Source organism: Schistocerca piceifrons, chromosome 2, assembly GCF_021461385.2.
Source record: "Schistocerca piceifrons isolate TAMUIC-IGC-003096 chromosome 2, iqSchPice1.1, whole genome shotgun sequence".
In the NCBI taxonomy this organism is placed as follows: Eukaryota; Metazoa; Arthropoda; class Insecta; order Orthoptera; family Acrididae; genus Schistocerca; species Schistocerca piceifrons.
The window spans coordinates 967,782,961-967,805,538 of NC_060139.1; the positions used below are offsets into that span (position 1 = coordinate 967,782,961).

The 22,578-nt window shown below is 43.1% G+C and overlaps 1 protein-coding gene across 1 annotated transcript in view; it reads left to right on the top strand.

Moving 5' to 3' along the window:
- The window catches only part of LOC124777662 (serine protease HTRA3-like), a 34,079-nt gene extending 16,344 nt beyond the window's left edge, over window positions 1–17,735 (top strand). Inside the window, exons 2-3 of the mRNA XM_047253144.1 lie at window positions 4,667–4,856; window positions 17,260–17,735. Of these exons, the coding sequence (XP_047109100.1) occupies window positions 4,667–4,856; window positions 17,260–17,375 (306 nt within the window). The 3' untranslated portion in view covers window positions 17,376–17,735. The remainder of the gene's footprint in view (window positions 1–4,666; window positions 4,857–17,259) is intronic.
- The last annotated feature ends 4,843 nt before the right edge of the window (window positions 17,736–22,578 follow it).

Consider the following 22,578-nt stretch of genomic DNA (forward strand, 5'->3'; position numbering starts at 1 on the left):
TAATTAAGCTGGGTGTGAGACTGAACAAGTCGTCGGAAATTCCAGGATATGAATGAAGTGGACAGCGTTGAACTAGATGTTCAATTGTCAGCTCTTCTTGATTACATTCACACATTGGTGAACTGATCCAGCCCCATTTGTACCTGAAGTAGCTACAAAACCATGTCCAGTTTTTAACCTGTTGAGGCGACACCAGAGGTTCCTCGGTAGATCAAAACCTTTTGGATTCTTTGTGGGATCAAGGTGATGGGCTCTTGTTCCCAATGTTTTTGTTGACCATTCATGTTTCCAGCATTCATTTAGGTAAAAACCATCTGCGATGAGTTGTCCTGCAGTAACACTTGTTGGTCTTCTTGATCGCAATCGTTGCTGTGGCGGATGACGGAATTCCTGGTGCAGTGGTAGAGAGGGTGATGCAGAAATTTTCTTGGCCTCCCTCAGTACAGCTTGTTTCCGCCTTGAGTGAGGTGGTGGGATGTGACTCAATACGGGTAACCAGTGGCATGGAGTTGATTTGATGCAACCAGTAATGCAGAGCATTGTGTCGTTCAGTTTTGTGTCTACCTTCTTCACATGAGAATCTGTGGATGTACCTGATGGGGCTGTTCGCGCTATAGATCCTCAACTGAGACACCTAGCACAGCTGACCATGTCACTGGAGTCGGTGCCTTCCAAAAACGCATTGACTCTCTTCCTGCACGTCTCGTAATGGTCCGCACTGCAAAAGGTAGTTTTCAGCCTTTTGAGAGGTGGCCACATTAACGTGACTGGACAGTGTGTCCATGCCTCCACGGCTTCCTGCATTGTCGTAAATAATTCATACGTTTGACATAGTTTCCAGTTACAACTTCTAAAAATCTGAATTACGTACGACCTAATTCACAGCCTTGTTTTGAGAACACGCCAAACCGTTATTCGTGGCATCTGTAGTTACTTTCTGGCTTCGTACGTCAAAACCCGCCGTCTACTTCAGAGGAAAGACGAGTTGTTTCAACGTTTTGTGCTGACACACGTGACGGCCGGTACTTTTTCCTTTGTGATAACATCCTACTTCTTCAAAAAAGCGATGCAATCTGCGAATATTGTTGGCGTTCGAAGCTGATCATTAGTCTTTCTGTCTTTCACTTGCGCCTTTATCCCGAGGTTGCGCAGGGTCGGCGTGGCTAAGTACGGATTTGGCAATGTCAGTGTGAAGGGGTGGCCGGATGACCTTTCTGCCGCCACATAGGTGCTCATTTATACAGCTGACTAAATCTTCTCTGCACGGTGGAGACAGAAAGATGTTTATTAAATCCTAAGACGAAGAATGCCTTCTGCAAGGGATTTTCACATACGAGACGGAGCTTTCCACTAAAGTATAACCGCGCATGCACCGGTTGCCGATTCCTTGCAATTGAGAAATGATCTAAATGGTGAACCTTCTTTTTGCATTCTTTCCAATTATACCGATGTAATGCTTTTCATTAAAAGTCATAGCTGTTTGTAGCCACTGCAGCCGGCTGCTGTGGCCGAGCTGTTCTAGGCGCTTCAGTCCGGAACCGCGCTGCTGCTGCGGTCGTAGGTTCGAATCCTGCCTCGGGAATGGATGTATGTGATGTCCTTAGGTTAGTTAGGTTTAAGTAGTTCTAAGTCTAAAGGACTGATGACCTCAGATGTTAAGTCCCATAGTGCTCAGAGCCGTTTGAACGATTTGAGCCAATTAGCCACTGGATTCATTCTGGATTTCCGCCTATTCAAATGCTTCGTCCTCTTCAGTAATTGAACGAAGCTGATATCGTTATAGGTACAGAAAGCTGGCTGAAGCCAGAGATAAATTCTGACGAAATTTTTACAAAGGCACAGACGGGGTACAGAAAGCTGGCTGAAGCCAGAGATAAATTCTGCCGAAATTTTTACAAAGGCACAGACGGGGTACAGAAAGCTGGCTGAAGCCAGAGATAAATTCTGCCGAAATTTTTACAAAGGCACAGACGGTGTTTAGAAAGGATAGATTGCATGCAACCGGTGGTGGCGCGTTCGTCGCTGTTAGTAGTAGTTTATCCTGTAGTCAAGTAGAAGTGGATAGTTCCTGTGAATTATTATGGGTGGAGGTTACATTCAACAACCGAGCTAGGTTAATAATTGGCTCCTTTTACCGACCTCCCGACTCAGCAGCATTAGTGGCAGAACAACTGAGAGAAAATTTGGAATACATTTCACATAAATTTTCTCAGCATGTTATAGTCTTAGGTGGAGATTTCAATTTACCAGATATAAACTGGGACACTCAGATGTTTGGGATGGGTGGTAGGGACAGAGCATCGAGTGACATTATACTGAGTGCACTATCCGAAAATTACCTCGAGCAATTAAACAGAGAACCGACTCGTGGAGATAACATCTTGGACCTACTGATAACAAACACCCGAACTTTTCGACTCTGTATGAGCAGAACAGGGAATCAGTGATCATAAGGACGTTGCAGAATCCCTGAATATGGAAGTTAATAGGAATATAAAAAAAGGGAGGAAGGTTTATCTATTTAGCAAGAGTAATAGAAGGCAGATTTCAGACTACCTAACAGATCAAAACGAAAATTTCTGTTCCGACACTGACAATGTTGATTGTTTATGGAAAAAGTTCAAGGCAATCGTAAAATGCGTTTTAGACAGGTACGTGCCGAGTAAAACTGTGAGGGACGGGAAAAACCCACCGTGGTACAACAAAGTTAGGAAACTACTGCGAAAGCAAAGAGAGCTTCACTCCAAGTTTAAACGCAGCCAAAACCTCTCAGACAAACAGAAGCTAAGCGATGTCAATGTTAGCGTAAGGAGGGCTACGCGTGAAGCATTCAGTGAATTCGAAAGTAAAATTCTATGTACCGACTTGACAGAAAATCCTAGGAAGTTCTGGTCTTACGTTAAATCAGTAAGTGGCTCGAAACAGCATATCCAGACACTCCGGGATGATGATGGCATTGAAACAGAGGATGACACGCGTAAAGCTGAAATACTAAACACCTTTTTCCAAAGCTTTTTCACAGAGGAAGACCGCGCTGCAGTTCCTTCTCTAAATCCTCGCACAAACGAAAAAATGGCTGACATCGAAATAAGTGTCCAAGGAATAGAAAAGCAACTGGAATCACTCAACAGAGGAAAGTCCACTGGACCTGACGGGATACCAATTCGATTCTACACAGAGTACGCGAAAGAACTTGCCCCCCTTCTAACAGCCGTGTACCGCAAGTCTCTAGAGGAACGGAAGATTCCAAATGATTGGAAAAGAGCACAGGTAGTCCCAGTCTTCAAGGGTCGTCGAGCAGATGCGCATAACTATAGACCTATATCTCTGACGTTGATCTGTTATAGAATTTTAGAACATGTTTTTTGCTAGAGTATCATGTCGTTTTTGGAAACCTAGAATCTACTCGTAGGAATCAACATGGATTCCGGAAACAGCGATCGTGTGAGACCCAACTCGCTTTATTTGTTGATGAGACCCAGAAAATATTAGATTCAGGCTGCCAGGTAGATGCTTTTTCCTTGACTTCCGGAAGGCGTTCGATACAGTTCCGCACTGTTGCCTGATAAACAAAGTAAGAGCCTACGGAATATCAGACCAGCTGTGTGGCTGGATTGAAGAGTTTTTAGAAAACAGAACACAGCATGTTGTTATCAATGGTGAGACGTTACAGACGTTAAAGTAACCTATGGCGTGCCACAGGGGAGTGTTATGGGACCACTGCTTTTCACAATATATATAAATGACCTAGTAGATAGTGTCGGAAGTTCCATGCGGCTTTTCGCGAATGATGCTGTAGTATACAGAGAAGTTGCAGCATTAGAAAATTGTAGCGAAATATAGGAAGATCTGCAGCGGATAGGCACTTGGTGCAGGGAGTGGCAACTGACCCTTAACATAGACAAATGTAATGTATTGCGAATACATAGAAAGAAGGATCCTTTATTGTATGATTATATGATAGCGGAACAAACACTGGTAGCAGTTACTTATGTAAAATATCTGGGAGTATGCGTGCGGAACGATTTGAAGTGGAATGATCATATAAAATTAATTGTTGGTAAGGCGGGTACCAGGTTGAGATTCATTGGGAGAGTGCTTAGAAAATGTAGTCCATCAACAAAGGAGGTGGCTTACAAAACACTCGTTCGACCTATACTTGAGTATTGCTAATCAGTGTGGGATCCGTACCAGATCGGGTTGACGGAGGAGATAGAGAAGATCCAAAGAAGAGCGGCGCGTTTCGTCACAGGGTTATTTGGTAACCGTGATAGCGTTATGGAGATGTTTAGCAAACTCAAGTGGCAGACTCTGCCAGAGAGGCGCTCTGCATCGCGGTGTAGCTTGCTCGCCAGGTTTCGAGAGGGTGCGTTTCTGGATGAGGTATCGAGTATATTGCTTCCCCCTACTTATACCTCCCGAGGAGATGACGAATGCAAAATTAGAGCGAACCATACGCGACTGGAACAGGAAAGGGAGGTAATGACAGTGGCACGTAAAGTGCCCTCCGCCACACACCGTTGGGTGGCTTGCGGAGTATAAATGTAGATGTAGATGTAGAGTTCTTGATCGGTGATAGACCATTCGCTTTCTTTAGTAGGAATGTACCTGATGCTTATGGCTGCTGGCTGTTACCTAAGGAGGCCGATATGTGCTTTCGTTGCAGGTGACAGTGACAGTAGCAGCGATGTTGGCGGTGCTGGCAGTGGCTGTTCAGCCATCAGCAGCCCAGAGTGGGAAGTGTGACGTGGTGCGATGTGCCAACCCCAGGCAGGAAGAATGCGGCCCCGCTGGTGGAGTCTTCATAGAGGCAGACCGCGTCACCAGGTGCTGCGACGCCTGTGTCAAATACGTAGGCAAGTAGATGACACAGGCTAATGTTGACGCCATTTCTGCCTTCGTCTCACAATGAGCAGATGTTAGCGTCGACGAAAATACTGTTCCTTCTCCTTTTGTTATGTTGTGTGCAAGGTACGGTCTTCCACTCCATTCTGTCACCTTACTGAATTTTTTTGTTTTGTTTTTCCTAGTAATTCTGAACAGTCATCTCTCCACTGCTCGCTGATCATTTTTCTCACGTTTGTCGCATTAACTGATCTTTCGTCCCCAGGTATAAGCCAACACTATTAATACGCTGACGACAAATTTTACGTTTCAGGCTCATTGGTTCAAATGGCTCTGAGCACTATGGGACTTAACATCTATGGTCATCAGTCCCCTAGAACTACTTAAACCTAACTAACCTATGGACATCACACAACACCCAGTCATCACGAGGCAAAGAAAATCCCTGACCCCGCCGGGAATCGAACCCGGGAACCCGGGCGTGGGAAGGCTCATTGGAATTTTCATTTTGAAAAATATTTACTTTACCGACAACTTGCCTGACTATTTTTACTCTTTTATTTATAAATCTTTTGCTGTCCATCCAGTCTTCTTCAACTATGATAATCACAAAAATTCATGAGGTCGCATTGGTTTCATTTGTAGGTTGTACTATTTTCACTTTTTCTTCCATTTCCGCAACACTCTTTTCAAGTTGCTGTCATATCTACAGCCTTTCTTTCTTTGTTTAGAATGGCTTGCCAAGTGAGTTTTTATGTTCATACAGCTGCTTGTCTTCTTAATTAATCCTATTAGCTGCATATAATCTCGTTGTAGTCATACACGCTTCTACACATCTTCACTCCTCCTTCAGCAACTGCTGCCGTTACCATTTTGTACTGTGGGTTAACTAAGATTTGTAGACATCTGTATTCTCTTTTGCCTTTTAGATTTGGTGCAATTTTATATTTTCTTCTTCCGCCAGTCAAATTTAATATTTTCTTTGATATCTAAGCACTTCTACTGGGCACTGCATTTTCACACAATTGTTCCTCTGATAATAATTTTATCTTACAACTCTTCCATTTGGTCCGTGTTTGCATAGAAAAACAGTAACATCAGAAATTGAGTCCGCCTTGATGCAAAACACCTTGTTATTCGTTTTGTTTCTTTATTCTCCCAAACTAGTTTCAGTGACAAATATCACCAGCATCAGTTGGTTTTAAAAATCTAAAACAAGCAGACAATAGCATGGTTACACAAACACAGTAGCACGAATACAAAAATGTAATAATGTGCTGCTGTGTTTGTATAATCAAACTATTTTCTGCATGTTTTAGATTTAAAAAAACCCACTGATGATGGTGATATTTGTCGCTGAAACTAGTTTGGGAGAATAAAGAAATAAACGAATAACAAGGTGTTTTGCATCAAGGCGGACTCAATTTCTGATATTACTGTTGTTCCTCTGATGCCTTCACTACTTCGTCTCTGAAAGCTAAATCTTCTATTGCATTTCTATCGCTCACTTTAGTAAGTTATTGTCTAATGTTCCATTGAAGCCTCGGCTTCAACTTATCTTCGGTCCTGTCTTTCCGCCGTTTCTCTTTCTGTCCGCTACGTCTTCAAATGCACGAAATACGAAAACTCATAAACTCAACCTATTACTTCCTTTATAATTTGTGTTGCTGTCCCTTTGGTGACTTGATGACATATTACTTTAGACTTATGCTAGTTGATTTTCAGGTCTATTTTCAAAGATAGTCCTCTAAGCTCTTACATCAGAGGAGAACAGCGCAGTGCCATCAGCAAAAACGAAGCTGATTCGGCAATGTTCATTTACTCGTATCCCTTCTTAGTTTTCTCAGTTTAACATTTAGTTATTTCTCCACTTCCTTCCTGATCATCTAGTAGTCGTCCTTATTGTCTTCGTAATTCTCTGGTCACTGTATTCGTATTTCTCTTACTCAAATGTGAAGCAAACCCTACTCTGGCGTTTTACGGGAGTTTTCTCGTACTGCACCACGAAAACAGAGCCACTAACACAAAGGGAACCTGTTAAATAGCACGTTGCTCAGTATTATGGTGGTTGCTTTAATAAGATAACAAAATGTGGGAACCTTATATTGTGAACAGTGTCATTATTGGTTTTGATGGCGATATATTATTGCTTTTGATGGCGATATATTACTGCTTTCAATTATAGATCTGGGATTGCACTGTGTTCAATATCTATTTAAATGGACAACTTGGGAAGCGAACTCTGCAAATTCCAAAGTCTTCCAGTTCAAGTGAGTAGGTTAACAAACTGCATATTGGCTCCTGTCTCGGGTTCTTCGGCCGACTTCTTCATGGAACAATTCGAAGCACAGGTATTGGACTTGGCGACTTGCAAACCTAAGGTTCAAATGGCTCTGAGCACTATGGGACTCAACTGCTGAGGTCATTAGTCCCCTAGAACTTAGAACTAGTTAAACCTCACTAACCTAAGGACAGCACAAACATCCATGCCCGAGGCAGGATTCGAACCTGCGACCGTAGCGGTCTTACGGTTCCAGACTGCAGCGCCTTTAACCGCACGGCCACTTCGGCCGGCTTCAACAAACCTAAGGTGAGGTACAGGTACGTCGATGATAATTTCGTGGTGTGGAGCCATGGTGAAGAACAGCTCGGTGACTTCCTAAGACACTTGAAGAGCCTCCATGCCAACATAACATCTACGATGGAAATAAAAAAGGACAAGAAACTGCCATTTCTAGATATGCTGGTCACAAGGGACGGCGAAAACCTGGAACACCCCGTGTATCGAAAACCAACACACACGGACCGATACCTGCACAAACTATCAAACCACCACCCGAGCCAGAAAAGAGGCATGATTAATACGCTCGTAACGAGAGCAGGACGAATATGTGAGCCGCAGCACTTCAGACGAGAAATGCAACACCTGGAAAGAGTTCTGAGGAGCAATGGGTACTCCACAAATTATTTTAGATGTGTAACAGAGCCAAACACTCGGCGAAGTAAGGAATCAGAAAAAGAAATGTCGGGTACGGCCTTTCTGCCATACATTCCCAGAGTGACGGATAGAATCGGCCGTATATTGCGCAAACATGGCGTAAAGACGATTTTCAAACCGACAAAAAAGATCAAAGAGTGTCTTAGATCGGCGAAGGAGAAAAGGGACCCACTTGCAATGTCGGGAATATACCGTATACCATGCACATGCCGGAAAGTTTATGTTGGAATGACTGGAAGATCAATTAACACTAGGATCAAAGAGCGTAAGCGACATTGCAGGTTGGGGCAGGTGGAGAAATCGGTCGTGGCAGAGCACGCACTGAGTGAGACCGACCACGTAATAAAATTCGCCGACACGGAAGTTCTGACTGTAGACAAGCACTATCACACGCGCTTGTTCAGAGAAGCTGTAGAAATACAAAAACACGCGAATAGTTTCAACAAGAAAGAGGAAAGTAAACGGATCCTGGCTTCCCGTGCTGCAGCGAACGACCGTCACAGGTAGCAAGAGGAGAACCGCACCGGAAATGACCACGGACGTTGGCGCGTCAGGTACATATAGTCTGCGGCCGCGAGCTCGGCTCCAGTTCACCACCGGCAATGGAGGGTGAAGCTTTGACAATGCCAGCAACTCGCGCTGGCGAAACGTCAGTAAAATCATTAGATGAACGTCGGCCGAAGAACCCGAGACAGAAGCCAATATACAGTTTGTCAACAACTGGCCACGAAAGCCTTAACAATTGTGAATAGGTTAAAACAGATACTGGGTTCGTGTGCAACAGGTCTTTTTTCTTTAATTTTTGGCGTTATTATTGATCCATCTAGAAGAAATCTGGAGTATGCAAGAGCAGTTGAATTACTTTTCATATTCCTACAAACAGCAAGAAGTTCACTTACCTTCTTCATCTGAGTCAACTCCTGGGGAAGAGGTTCAGTCCTATTTATACTATTTATAATTAGGAATTTTCTTGATTTCTGAATTTAATGGTGAAAAAACCACTGAGCTGTGAAGCGAAACCTGATTTTACTTTAAAGTAAAGGTTTTCTTCACAACTATATGCTTGTGCATCAAGAAACTCATAAAAACCAGTATTTCTGTTGTCGTTGCTTACGGAATTTAAAGTTCCCCTTGGTCTTCCTAAACCGCTAGAGGAGAGCAATGGGCAGGTTCTTCAACATATGTGACTACCTTTTTGTCGTCCCCATCCATTCATGTTGCGCAACACTCAGTAATATGAATTGCACCTAAGTTTTCCACATTGTTATTCACAGAACTACTATTTCTTCCAGTCGCCGCGTTAGCACGTAACGAGTAGTGTTTTGAAAATTATTTAGGAGTCTTCCTAAGAACACCTATTCCGAGCATTCTTCATAGAATGACGTGGCTCACAGTTTAAGAGTCTACAAGGAGCTAACAACACCAGACAAGTTAACACTCAAACCCATAAATGAATCATTCCCGTATAGGAAAGCGACTCATGTACTCATTGGTACTTGTTAACTATGGTGACCCGTAGTTAGCCAATATAGCTGAATTACGCTAACCAGTTTATGGATAGCAGTCGTGGGATAAACTGAAGTCATCTGCAGCTTCCCGGCTGCCATGGTGTCCTGGATGATTCATGTAACCCTTTCGATATCGTTTTACGCAACCCCCAATGTTACATCTGCCTTCGAAAAACAAGTGCGAAATTTTCATACTCTCTCATTAGCTACGCGCAAACTATTACTCCTACAGAAAAATTGAACGGAAGCTCTTTGTAGGAAATTTAATGTAGTTAAATTTTATACTGGGATACGTTTTCGCTGGTAGCCAAAGGTTTTCGAGTTATTCAAGAGAAAAGTATGAAAGTAACCATCAAACGCACCGCCATCCCCAAAATCATCCTTCAATAGTCGCGATTTCGGGTATGGTGTTCGTGGCACTCCCTCCTACCACCGTACAGAAATTTCCGACTACATTAACTATTCCCAATATTCCACCTTTTTTGGTGTCTATTGATTGGGCTATTACGCCACCAGCACAGCCGGCTATTTCGTTGGCATTAATAATTTAAACGTGGGCGCAAGGGTAATGAAAGAAAAATTACGTTTGTAAACGTTACACTAAAACTAATTGCGCTGGCAGTTAGACCTAAATTTAACATTTATAAGCAGAGTAGTTGCGTAGCCAGAACGCCTGAGGAGTACAACGATGTAATTTTTTATTTTGTGCTGTCAGAATTCATAAAATTGTACGTAAAATTTACGCAGGCGCCAATTTTGCAATTTGTAGGGGATTGACTAAGCCGATCTCGTAATAAGGCCAGTCAATGAAAGCCAAAAAAGGTCGAATGTGGGAAACAAATACTGCAGTCGCAAATTTTTGTGCAAAGATAAGAGAGAGCACACGAACAACATACTAAAAATCCTGACTGATGCTGGCTGAGTGTGGAGTGGGGGTCCGTTTGTAGGATACTTTTGTACGTTTTTTTGTTTTTTTTTTTAATAACTGAAAAATTGTGGTCTCTGGCGAAAAGATATCCAAATACAAAATTTTAATACATTAAATTTCCTACAAAAAGTCCTTTTCATTTTTTCTGTAGTACTAATAGTTTGTGCACAGCGAGGGCGAGAGTATGAAAATTCGCGCGTGGTTTTTCACGGGCAATAAAACACTGCGGCTCACATGAAACAGCATCGGCAGGGGTAGCTGAATAACCTTGTCTTTAGAAGCTTTGGAGTACCATCTGCACAAACCGTTATTACTACAGGGTAAACCAGTACTCCATCTCCAAACTTTCAGAGGCTGTGCAGGTATACATTCAGATTATTTTGGTATAAGCAACCCAAGGTCTCCAGTGGTTCTTTACAGAGTAATAATTTAAATTATGATTCATTCTGTTTGTTACGACGATCACCCTCGTTGTTGTGAAAATACCTTCATAAAATTGAAGAAGCCTATAGTGTGCAATAACCAAAATACACAACACAAAACACTGAGTCATGCAACAACCTGCAGGTGAAACACTGTATTGTGATGGGGTTTCCCTCTCTTCGGCAATAGCTCACCATAGCATCGCTGTTCCGCTCTTCCACTGCAGTCAGCGCCCGTCCCCATAGTTGAGCGCGGCTGAATACCATGCGAGGGGCTGGAGTTCGCTTCTCGGCCGCATCGAAAATTTTCTCTGTTCGGTAACTGGATATTGTGTTGTTGTCTTTAACATAATTTCATCTTCATCGACAGACAAATCGCCGCAGTAGCGTCAACTACAAAGACTTGCGGCAAACGACCGCTCTATCCTACAGGAGGCTCTGACCACATGCACATTTCATTCATTTTTATTCCATTCAGTGAAACCATACACGAGGTTTATATCGACCAATTCCTCATCAGTAAAGATATCCATACAAGTGTATATCACTGTTAACGTACAACTAACGCTGCCGGAAAAACAAATCCAGGATAGAGCTGCGCAGTACTGAATGCAAGCCTCAGGACGGGGTTGTAAGTGGGTATTAATGTTGTCAACAGCGAGCGAATGGAAGCAAGATAGATGGCGCACACAGTCGACATCTGCTGTGTTGTACACTCAGTGCGATACCAGACTACTTGGAGGATATTTATTTGGTAATACGACGTTAAATGTACGTACTTTCACCACGATGGAACTCCTGCACCTTCCGCGCGGCTAGTGACACAGAACCTCACTGAAAAGTGTCCTGTGCGTTGGATCGGTCGCTGGGGAGTCATTTCTTGGCCACCGAGGTCACTCAGTCTCACTCCATTAGATTACTGTTTGTGGAATTGGCTTAAGAGCGAAGAGTACAAGCGCAGAATGGACAAAAAGGAGTAATTTATCACTCGTATTTTATATGCTTGTGCTCAAGTAAACGATGGTACGAATGAGCTCAGATCAGCAACACAGCACCTGTCTACAACAGCTGCAAGATACGTTGCTGTTGACGGTGGAATTTTTGAACATCTTTTGTGCGGAAACGTACAGAATTATACAAAACGTGAGATCCCAATGATGCATTTAGTATCACCTGCATTTGTCCGTTCCCCATTGTTTTCATTAATTTCCTCGGAAGTTGTTACCAGTAGGACATATGTTCTTATCACGTTTTTTGTTCAGAATCACTAATACGACTACTATTATCTCTGCCGGCCACGGTGGCCGAGCGGTTCTAGGCGCTTCAGTCCGGAACCGCGCGACTGCTACGGTCGCAGGTTCGAATCCTGCCTCAGGCATGGATGTCTGTGATGTATTTAGGTTAGTTAGGTTTAAGTAGTTCTAAGTTCTAGGGGACTGATGACCTGAGATGTTAAGTCCCATAGTGCTCAGAGCCATTTGAACCATTTGAACTATTATCTCTCAAAGCATCTATTTTCCTCCTGACGGACGATACAGGATGGTCACAAACAATCCGAACAGTTTGTAAGGGAGATGCCTGGGAGGTTGAAGAGAGAAATAACTGTTGAGAAAAAGATGCGATACGTTGCGCCGTTTCCCAATTATTTATCACTGAACTTGACCAATCATGTAGCGGTGTGCGCAAATTCAAGCAGCCTGCCACAGACAGTGTCGCAACACTTGTTCTTCGTTTGGTTTCCTCAAACCGAACGAAAGTAGCTTCTGCTTAACTAGCTCAAATTTATCACGTCCGAAAAAGGCAAAGTTTAACTGTTAATGAGCTTTTGAACAACTGGTAACTCACGAATGCACAGATGTGTGCAGTTTATCGCATTCTAGCGCAACGATCCGATTGGCTATTTTCAGTGCTAATCAACTTGGAAATGGCGCAACGTATCGAAATTTTTCTTAACAATTATTTCTCAGCACAACCTACCCTGCAACAGCCTTACAAACTTTTCAGACTGCTTCTGACCACCCTTTATAACAAGTCACGCCTTCGTAACTATCCTCTGAGGTATTCCCAAAGTCAGTATTTAGGACTTCTCTCCGTCGTTTTAGAACCGGAGCTTGTTTGATCGCTTACAGAATAGACGACTTTGGTCATTATTCAGGCCTTCTCTCAGTAATTTTCGTATCGATGCTTATTTGATCGCTTACAAAACCTTTCAGACTTAAGATCGCTCAGCAAAGCTTTGCTATCGAATTCATTGAAACTTCTCATATTTCTCTCCTCCACTCATTCTGTGCAGTGCAGCGTAGCTCTTTTTTTACGCACTCCCCCCCAAAAAAATTCATCAAAACTCAGGAAGCACTTGAGAATGAACATTTCGCCTCCAATCTGATATTCACCGACAAAGCAACCTTCCATTTATCCGGTAAGGTCGAGCTCCACTTCAGACTCGAAATTAAAATGTTCTCGAAAGTCTTGGAACCCCTGGAAGCGCTATCTTGCCAGCATCAGTCTTCCAACAAGACGACCTCATTGGAGCATCGGTGTTCGTCCCAACTAAACGACGAACTTGCGCTCGCTGGATTTGTTGTAGTGGTGAAGATGTGGCTCTGTTCCCTGGCATCCTCTACCCTCTCTCTCTCTCTCTCTTTCTCTCCCCCTCCTCCCACTCCCAATGCTGTCTCACCTAACACCTTGTAACTTTTCCCACTAGAGGTACATTAAGTACCAAGGTTACGTACACCCACTGTCCAGAATACTGGAATGGCTCAGAGAACATATCATCGCTGCTGCATCTGTTACAGCGTAACGATAAGCGCCGGCACGAAGATGAAGAACGCAAGAACAGAGAAGGTTGCGAGAATATGTCAGCCAATAGCCCGCTGACAAGGACCGCACCACGACAGGAGCGGCCTCTACAAGAAGAGCATACAAGCGCCGCTCCTGCCAGCCTCGGCCGGACAGTTGAAGAGGGATTAGTAGACTTGGCATTAGACGAGGCCATAGAAGAGCGTCTTCCTAACTGTTACACTGAGAATTGTGCGTTATATCAGTTGCTTACATGGACATTGTATATAGCGAGGAACATTATTTGCATTTCGCCAATCGCTTGCGACACATTCTTGTAAACCAGAGTTAAGTATTGACAATCTACTTTAATGTAGTAAAAACGATTAATGTGATTTGCCTGAATTGTTGTACAGCTATCCGAGGAAGCAGCATGCCTTAGGAAGCTATAAGAGAAAAGTGGGCAGGACCCCACATTGTTCCCATCCTCATCCCCAAGTGGGGTCCTGCCCTACTGATTTGTTAACTTTCGTAAGCATACTTGTTATAATTGTGGTGTCACCGCCAGACACCACACTTGCTAGGTGGTAGCCTTTAAATCGGCCGCGGTCCGTTAGTATACGTCGGACCCGCGTGTCACCACTATCAGTGATTGCAGACCGAGCGCCGCCACGCGGCAGGTCTAGTCTAGAGAGACTCACTAGCGCTCGCCCCAGTTGTGCAGCCGACTTTGCTAGCGATGGTTCGCTGACTACAGACGCTCTCATTTGCAGAGATGACAGTTTAACATAGCCTTCAGCTACGTCATTTGCTACGACCTAGCAAGGCGTCATATTCAGTTACTATTGATATTGATATTGTGAATCATGTACCGTCAAGAGCGACGTTCATCATTAATGGATTAAAGTATGAAATTAATTACGTCCGCTTTCTGAATTCTCATTCCTTGTCATGTTCCAGACCTCACGTCAGTATAGTTCTTCCCTCCTCACGCCAGCCTGCGTGAGCTAAAATGCGTGCATTTCGGCATCCTCTAGTAACACGGTGTTGGCTGTTCTGCCAAGACAACAATAATGACTTCACGATCGCTAATCCACGTTTCTATACTGACGTCCTCGATAAGGTCAGGCCTCTTTTGGCTACAAGGCCTAAGATATTTCCATTGCGTGTAGACTGTCAGAAAATATGTTCAAAAGTACTTCGCATGTCTGTCTGTAGTCCCTGGAGTGAGTCCATAGACATCCCAGTCTATAATCGGCGGGTTAAAGTCACCTCCAACTAGCGAGGCAAGATCTGAGTATTTACACGCTACTGACCATAGACATTCTTTGAATGATTCTAGAACAGTCACAGCAGAATCGGGTGGTCGGTAAAATCATCCAACAATTAACTTTGTTTCACGTATGTCTGTTATACGAGACCAGATGACTTCACGGTCATACTAAAAAAAATGGCTCTGAGCACTATGCGACTTAACTTCTGAGGTCATCAGTCGCCTAGAACTTAGAACTAATTAAACCTAACTAACCTAAGGACATCACACAAATCCATGCCCGAGGCAGGATTCGAACCTGCGACCGTAGCGGTCGCCCGGTTCTAGACCGTAGCGCCTAGAACCGCACGGCCACTCCGGCCGGCGGTCATACTCAACTTCGACCTCAATAGACAATATTTTTACCTGCAATGAATGCTGCTCCTTCTGCGGCCTCTAACCTGTCTTGCCTATGTACGCTCCATGATTCGCTCAATATTTGGAGCTTTCCACTTCGGGTTTCAGCAAGCTCTCGTTCCCGATTGAACGTGTGTGTGTAACCAAAGGAGCAAACATAGAACATTTGTAGAGTGCAAAAAGCAATATTGGTGAATTTATGGTTCTATTCACGCATCAGTCATATTCGTACACCTGCTGACTACCAGGCTTTGCCCTGGTATGTGTTTATCCGGATGCTGTTAGTCCATCTCTTCCTTTCCCCTCTCCCTGTCTGTCTCCTCGGCCCTCTCTCTTCCCATCTCCCCCTCTTCCCTCCCTCTGTCCACCTCCTTCTCTCTTTGTCCACCTCCTCCTTCCCTCTTATCTCCTGGACTTTGTGTCGTACAATGATATAATGTCGTAGGTATATTCAGCAGCATATGTGAATACCGTCTGCTTAAGCGCGAATAGAGTTAGTAGCTAAAAAGTAATGAATGTTAACGTCATGACGTCATGCCTGGTGCGGCGGTTTGCTGCATGAACTGCGAAAAAGAAGTAAGCGATAACCTAGGGGGTGTCAGCAAGAAAAATTTTCGTAAAGGATGGAATTATGCATAAAATTTGTTGCAAGTCTCTTAAGTGCTCTCGTTCTCAAATACTGGATGAATAAAATTTGGATATTCGCACGTCGTGGATTACACTTCCTTTTTATCCCCATCCCTCTGACAGGTAGGTGGTCCTTATCGCCGGCCGAGGTAGCCGAGCGGTTCTAGGCGCTACAGTCTGGAACCACGCTTCGGCTACGGTCGCAAGTTCGAATCCTGCCTCGGGGATGGATGTGTGTGATATCCTTAGGTTAGTTAGGTTTAAGTAGTTCTAAGTTCTAGGGGACTGATGACCTAAGAAGTTAAGTCCCATAGTGCTCAGAGCCATTTGAACCGTTTGGTCCTTATCCCGAAAGTGACTTTCCAGACAATAAGTGATATGTGTGCCGAGTTTGGTTGAAATCGGTCCCGTGGTTTCTGAGGAGATGTGGAACATACATACATACTTACGTTTTTATAATATCTATAAATATCTTCTTTTCCGTGACCCATTTTTGATGAAATGCAGCCTTTACGGTGCTCTATCTACGCCGAAGTTACTAGTGAAAACTCCATAAAAATCCGTCTAGCAGTTTCGGATATTAGCTTTTTCAGACAAGCAGAAAAGAAAGTTTTAGTAACATTTTAAATCACGATATCTTTTTTTTCCCGTGATGCGACTCTGATGAACTAATACCTGTACAGTGTCCCGAACTATGCTCAAGTTACCTGAAAAAACCCATAGAAATTCGTCTAGCAGTTGATAAGCGTGTTCAAAGATAAACAGACACAACGGTTTTACAGATTTCTTATTAATATAGATGTAGCGCTTGAAAATACACAGCTTTGAAAACGAATGAATCATATATAATAGCCCAGTATTGCAATGCTCGCGGACTTGTATGGGACATTAATTCCCTTTTATTAATATGTCGAAAGATGATAGCTCCATTCTGCTTACACACACACACACACGCACACACACACAGCATTTCACTGCTGTGACGTACAGTACGGGAGGGGGGGGGGGTAGGGGAATGGGGGGGAGGGGGCGAGGGGGCGAGGGGGCGTGTCACGTGACAGCTTGGTCATGTTCTGCACCGTCTGTAAAGCTCCAAAGCGAGCTGTGTGCTCTTTTGAGGAAGTCGCTAATATTTTGTCCAGTGAGCTTTCCTTCCTTGATGTTACAGCTTTTTGATGCTATTAACATAGAATGGTTCAAATGGCTCTGAGCACTATGGGACTTAACTTATGAGGTCATTAGTCCCCTAGAACTTAGAACTACTTAAACCTAACCAACCTAAGGACATCACACATATCCATGCCCGAGGCAGGATTCGAATGTACGACCGAACATAGAATGAATTCCAACTGAAATAACACGACGGTTAACCCCAGCTTTTCTTCATTTCCATGCAGACGGTTTTTCAGTCCTTTAAAATGACAGTGTCCGAGAGCGTAGCTACAGCTGGGACTGAACGTGTGTGTGTTGTTGTGTTGCAGGTGAGGGCGAGAAGTGTGGCGGCAGCCTCGTAAACATACCGGTGCCCACATGCCGTGCCGGCCTTGACTGTGACTCCGAGAGCAGCCTGTGTGTGCGTGCTGCAGGCACCGCCTAATGAGATCCGGCGCTGTTCCCGCCGTGACAGCAGTCAACAGGCCGCAAATGGAGCATCTGCCGCCAATGCGTAGATTGCTCTTTTAACCCTAGGAGCACCGAGTTATTTTAGATTACGTGGAGTGTCAACCATGGGCAAAATTTGCCCGTGTTGCGAGAGGCTATATACCTTGTAATACGAATTTATTATAAAAGATTGTGTTTCCAATATGGGATCAAAAAAATGTGCTCCGTGACATTATAGCTAAAAATGCAAACTTTGGAACATATAAAGTGTCCAGTTACTATTTATATTTATCTTTAATGAAATGTAACTGGCAACAGTGCTCAAAACTTGGATAATAAAAGTTTGTACAAACTTTTTTTTTTGGTCATCAGTCTACTGACTGGTTTGATGCGGCCCGCCACGAATTTCTTTCCTGTGCTAACCTCTTCATCTCAGAGTAGCACTTGCAACCTACGTCCTCAATTATTTGCTTGACGTATTCCAATCTCTGTCTTCCTCTACAGTTTTTGCCCTCTACAGGTCCCTCTAGTACCATGGAAGTCATTCCCTCATCTCTTAGCAGATGTCCTATCATCCTGTCCCTTCTCCTTATCAGTGTTTTCCACATATTCCTTTCGTCTCCGATTCTGCGTAGAACCTCCTCATTACTTACCTTATCAGTCCACCTAATTTTCAACATTCGTCTATAGCACCACATCTCAAATGCTTCGATTCTCTTCTGTTCCGGTTTTCCCACAGTCCATGTTTCACTACCATACAATGCTGTACTCCAGACGTACATCCTCAGAAATTTCTTCCTCAAATTAAGGCCGGTATTTGATATTAGTAGACTTCTCTTTGCCAGAAATGCCTTTTTTGCCATAGCGAGTCTGCTTTTGATGTCCTCCTTGCTCCGTCCGTCATTGGTTACTTTACTGCCTAGGTAGCAGAATTCTTTAACTTCATTGACTTCGTGACCATCAATCCTGATGTTAAGTTTCGCGCTGTTCTCATTTCTACTACTTCTCATTACCTTCGTCTTTCTCGGATTTACTCTCAAACCATACTGTGTACTCATTAGACTGTTCATTCCGTTCAGCAGATCATTTAATTCTTCTTCAGTTTCACTCAGGATAGCAATGTCATCAGCGAATAGTATCATTGATATCCCTTCACCTTGTATTTTAATTCCACTCCTGAACCTTTCTTTTATTTCCATCATTGCTTCCTCGATGTACAGATTGAAGAGTAGGGGCGAAAGGCTACAGCCTTGTCTTACACCCTTCTTAATACGAGGACTTCGTTCTTGATCGTCCACTCTTATTATTCCCTTTTGGTTGTTGTACATATTGTATATGACCCGTCTCTCCCTACAGCTTACCCCTACTTTTTTCAGAATCTCGAACAGCTTGCACCATTTTATATTGTCGAACGCTTTTTCCAGGTCGACAAATCCTATGGAAGTGTCTTGATTTTTCTTTAGCCTTGCTTCCATTATTAGCCGTAACGTCAGAATTGCCTCTCTCGTCCCTTTACTTTTCCTAAAGCCAAATTGATCGTCACCTAGCGCATTCTCAATTTTCTTTTCAATTCTTCTGTATATTATTCTTCTAAGCAGCTTCGATGCATGAGCTGTTAAGCTGATTGTGCGATAATTCTCGCACTTGTCAGCTCTTGCCGTCTTCGGAATTGTGTGGATGATGCTTTTCCGAAAGTCAGATGGTATGTCGCCAGACTCATATATTCTACACACCAACGTGAATAGTCGTTTTGTTGCCACTTCACCCAATGATTTTAGAAATTCTGATGGAATGTTATCTATCCCTTCTGCCTTATTTGACCGTAAGTCCTCCAAAGCTCTTTTAAATTCCGATTCTAATACTGGATCCCCTATCTCTTCTAAATCGACTCCTGTTTCTTCTTCTATCACATCAGACAAATCTTCACCTCATAGAGGCTTTCAATGTATTCTTTCCACCTATCTGCTCTCTCCTCTGCATTTAACAGTGCAATTCCCGTTGCACTCTTAATGTTGCCACCGTTGCTTTTAATGTCACCAAAGGTTGTTTTGACTTTCCTGTATGCTGAGTCTGTCCTTCCTTGTACAAACTAGAAACATAAAATCCTTAGTTCAATAGACAATGTGTCAAGAATTATTATACACACTTTGATCTAATAACTGACTCATACACTTTTGTCCTTTACGCCAATTTAAAAAAAAAACAGAAATAATAACAGATGCCCAAATATTACTTACGATGTACTGAAAACTTTCAAGAAACACTCCTCAATCGGAGAAGTTACTGTCATTTATGGATGCTATTTACCCCTTGCACACAAAATGGTTGATTCTAAATGACTCTTACACAGATGGCGACCGCCTATGCCGCAAGTTGACTTTGTTTTTGAGGTGTCATCTCTCTTTGGTTAGTTACATTCTTCAAGCATATGTAGCATCTTGATTTCCTAGGTGGTTCTTCATTTGTAATAACTTTGACTATGCCTTCCATAGCGTAAATGATAGACAATCTGAGTCCTTTGAAGTCGATGGATCGGTCTTCTACATATGGTTACAAAAGTTCCAGGCCTAATTCATGCAGGTTTCCCCTTATTCCACTTAGGCGCATTCATCTTGAACAATATGTATGAGTTTCTCGCAACAACATCAAATAGGCTATAGAACACTAAAAGTGGCCATCTTCTCGTTTCTCTTTTTGTGGATCATGTCGTAGACATTTGGTCTATGGCATCCACGAAAATAATGATATATTGGTGTACTAGTAAACTCCCATTAAAATTAATATTCTCATCAAAGCATGTATTTCTGAATCGTTAGCAGGAAATACATTCTTTCTTTCAGCTTCTTCTTTTGTACAATCAACAATTTTAATACAATTTTAAGAGTTATTCCCTGAGGTTAACTAACTGTTTTGGGATCTGTTCGCCGTTACTACCTCCGGGCAGGAGATCTCTCGTCAATCAACGTCAGGCACCAACCGCAACTTATTCGTTAATTGCCTGGCACTGTGTTCGCGATCATCGGCCATCGGGCTATACACCCACACGCCGAAGTCTGAGCGGAGTGATCTACCCTCCAGCACGCGACATTATTTTCCGTCTGTAGAGGTATGCTACAAATACAGTATCTTTGTTGGACGCGTCATAATTTTACTGTAACATCATATAATCTAGTAATGTAATGTGGTATTTCTTATACAATGTCTTTGGCTTACAGAATTCTCTACGAAACCACTATTTCTACCAACGTTTCTAATACTACGATGTCACACTCTAGTAATGATACTTAAATCGGGACCAAGGCTGACAACAACATTACGTCGATGCGATACTGTGACACGACGTCGTGACACGACACAACTCGAAGTTGACATATAAGTCGCGTATTTGGGTACAATGTGCGAAACTGTAGAGAATACGTAAATCTGAGAGTGTTTACATATCTGCCTAGGTGTGGTCTCTGCCGCTGTCACGTAATATTGTTATTAACAAATATATCTCAGGTGAAATAATTTTTTATAAAGAAAAACACAACATCTCTCTATGCTCTAGAGTGTCTCTAGTTGTAAAATAGAAAAATTGTGGAAAAAAACGTAAAACTGTGGGGGAAAGAATACGTAAAAATGAGAGTACTTACATTTTACGCCTGGATGTGGTATCTGCCGGTGTCGTGTAATACCGGTGTTAACAAACTGACGTAGAGTGACGTAATTTGTTATTAACAAGTAGAGACATCCCTTCTCTATGCTGGGCAGCTGCAGGGTAACTCCTCCGACACAAGTGTTGCAGTCATAAAAGATCAAGGTGTGGAGGAGTGCATGATCCTCATTGATCCTTAGTGGGTTCCTGCCATTTTTCTCTCGCTTGATACAATTGCGTAGGTGATTCCCCTGAATGACCTAGATCAATTCCCGAAGGTTCCCCGAGGGAGAGGGAGTGGGAGAATTAAGGAGCCCAAGTGTGTAACCCGACGCCAGATGTCTTCATCTTATCTTAGCAGTGGAATGTGCTGACATCAGAGTTCTTTGGGCAGGAACATACACTGTATTGCTACTGCTATGCCATACCGCGAGAAGAGTTCTGTTTCCTGTGATCATCACATTGTTAGAGACATTCACATCATCACATAATAACGATTGGTAATTATTTACTGTCAAAAATAAATAAATAAATAAATAACGGAGTGAAAATCAATCCATGTTGAGGAGTTTAGAGCTTATGAGACGTCTAAAGTGCAACAGTACAACAGGTTTCATATAATTCTAGCCATTAAAAATGTAACACCAGTAATGATAACATATAACGTAATTTTACCTACTGTTCGCTTACAGCGCAGCAGGAAGAATATACGACTCATTTTAGAGATGGTTTGAGGGTACACAGGATGCGAAATGTAGTACACAGAGCTTCAACTTCTGCCACCAATACTGACTTTAACTCGACTTGGCATAGAGTGAAAATGTGCTTCGATGACACATAGAGTTACTTCATTCCACATTGTTACACTTCTATGGCAGTGATCATCAGTACTGAGTGGATACATCTCGGCAACCTATGGCCAAAGTGTGAGACATCAAGGGAACTTTCTGACCACGGGAAAAGTCATTGAATGAGTAACGCCATGGAGATAGCTGCCGGCCAGTGTGGCCGAGCGGTTCTAGGCGCTTCAGTCTGGAACCGCGCGACCGCTACGGTAGCAGGTTCGAATCCTGCCTCGGGCATGGATGTGTGTGATGTCCTTAGGTTAGTTAGGTTTAAGTAGTTCTAAGTTCTAGGGGACTGATGACCTCAAATGTTAAGTCCCATAGTGCTCAGAGCCATTTGAACCATTTTTTGAGATAGCTAAAACAGCCATCGGCCATAACAGTTCACAAATGTAGTACCTCCTGTCCAACGTACCGCCTATATGAATCTGAGGTGATCTTGTCATGAACACAATGGCATTCTATAGCACCACGTCTAGTGATGGGCACGTATGACGATAATGAACGTTATTTGCAACGTTCGTACTTATTAGAGCCTCCACACATGGATATCCACAAAGTGACGCTGTATGCAGAACGAGGAATCGTCTAAGAAGAGGAAGTGGTGTCATTATTTGTCTCACGTTGCTGGGCGCATCACTGTCTATGTTCCTCTCTCTGCTGGCGTCTCAAGGGAAACAATGGTCTACGTAGTGACCGCCAATGGTAATCCAGGA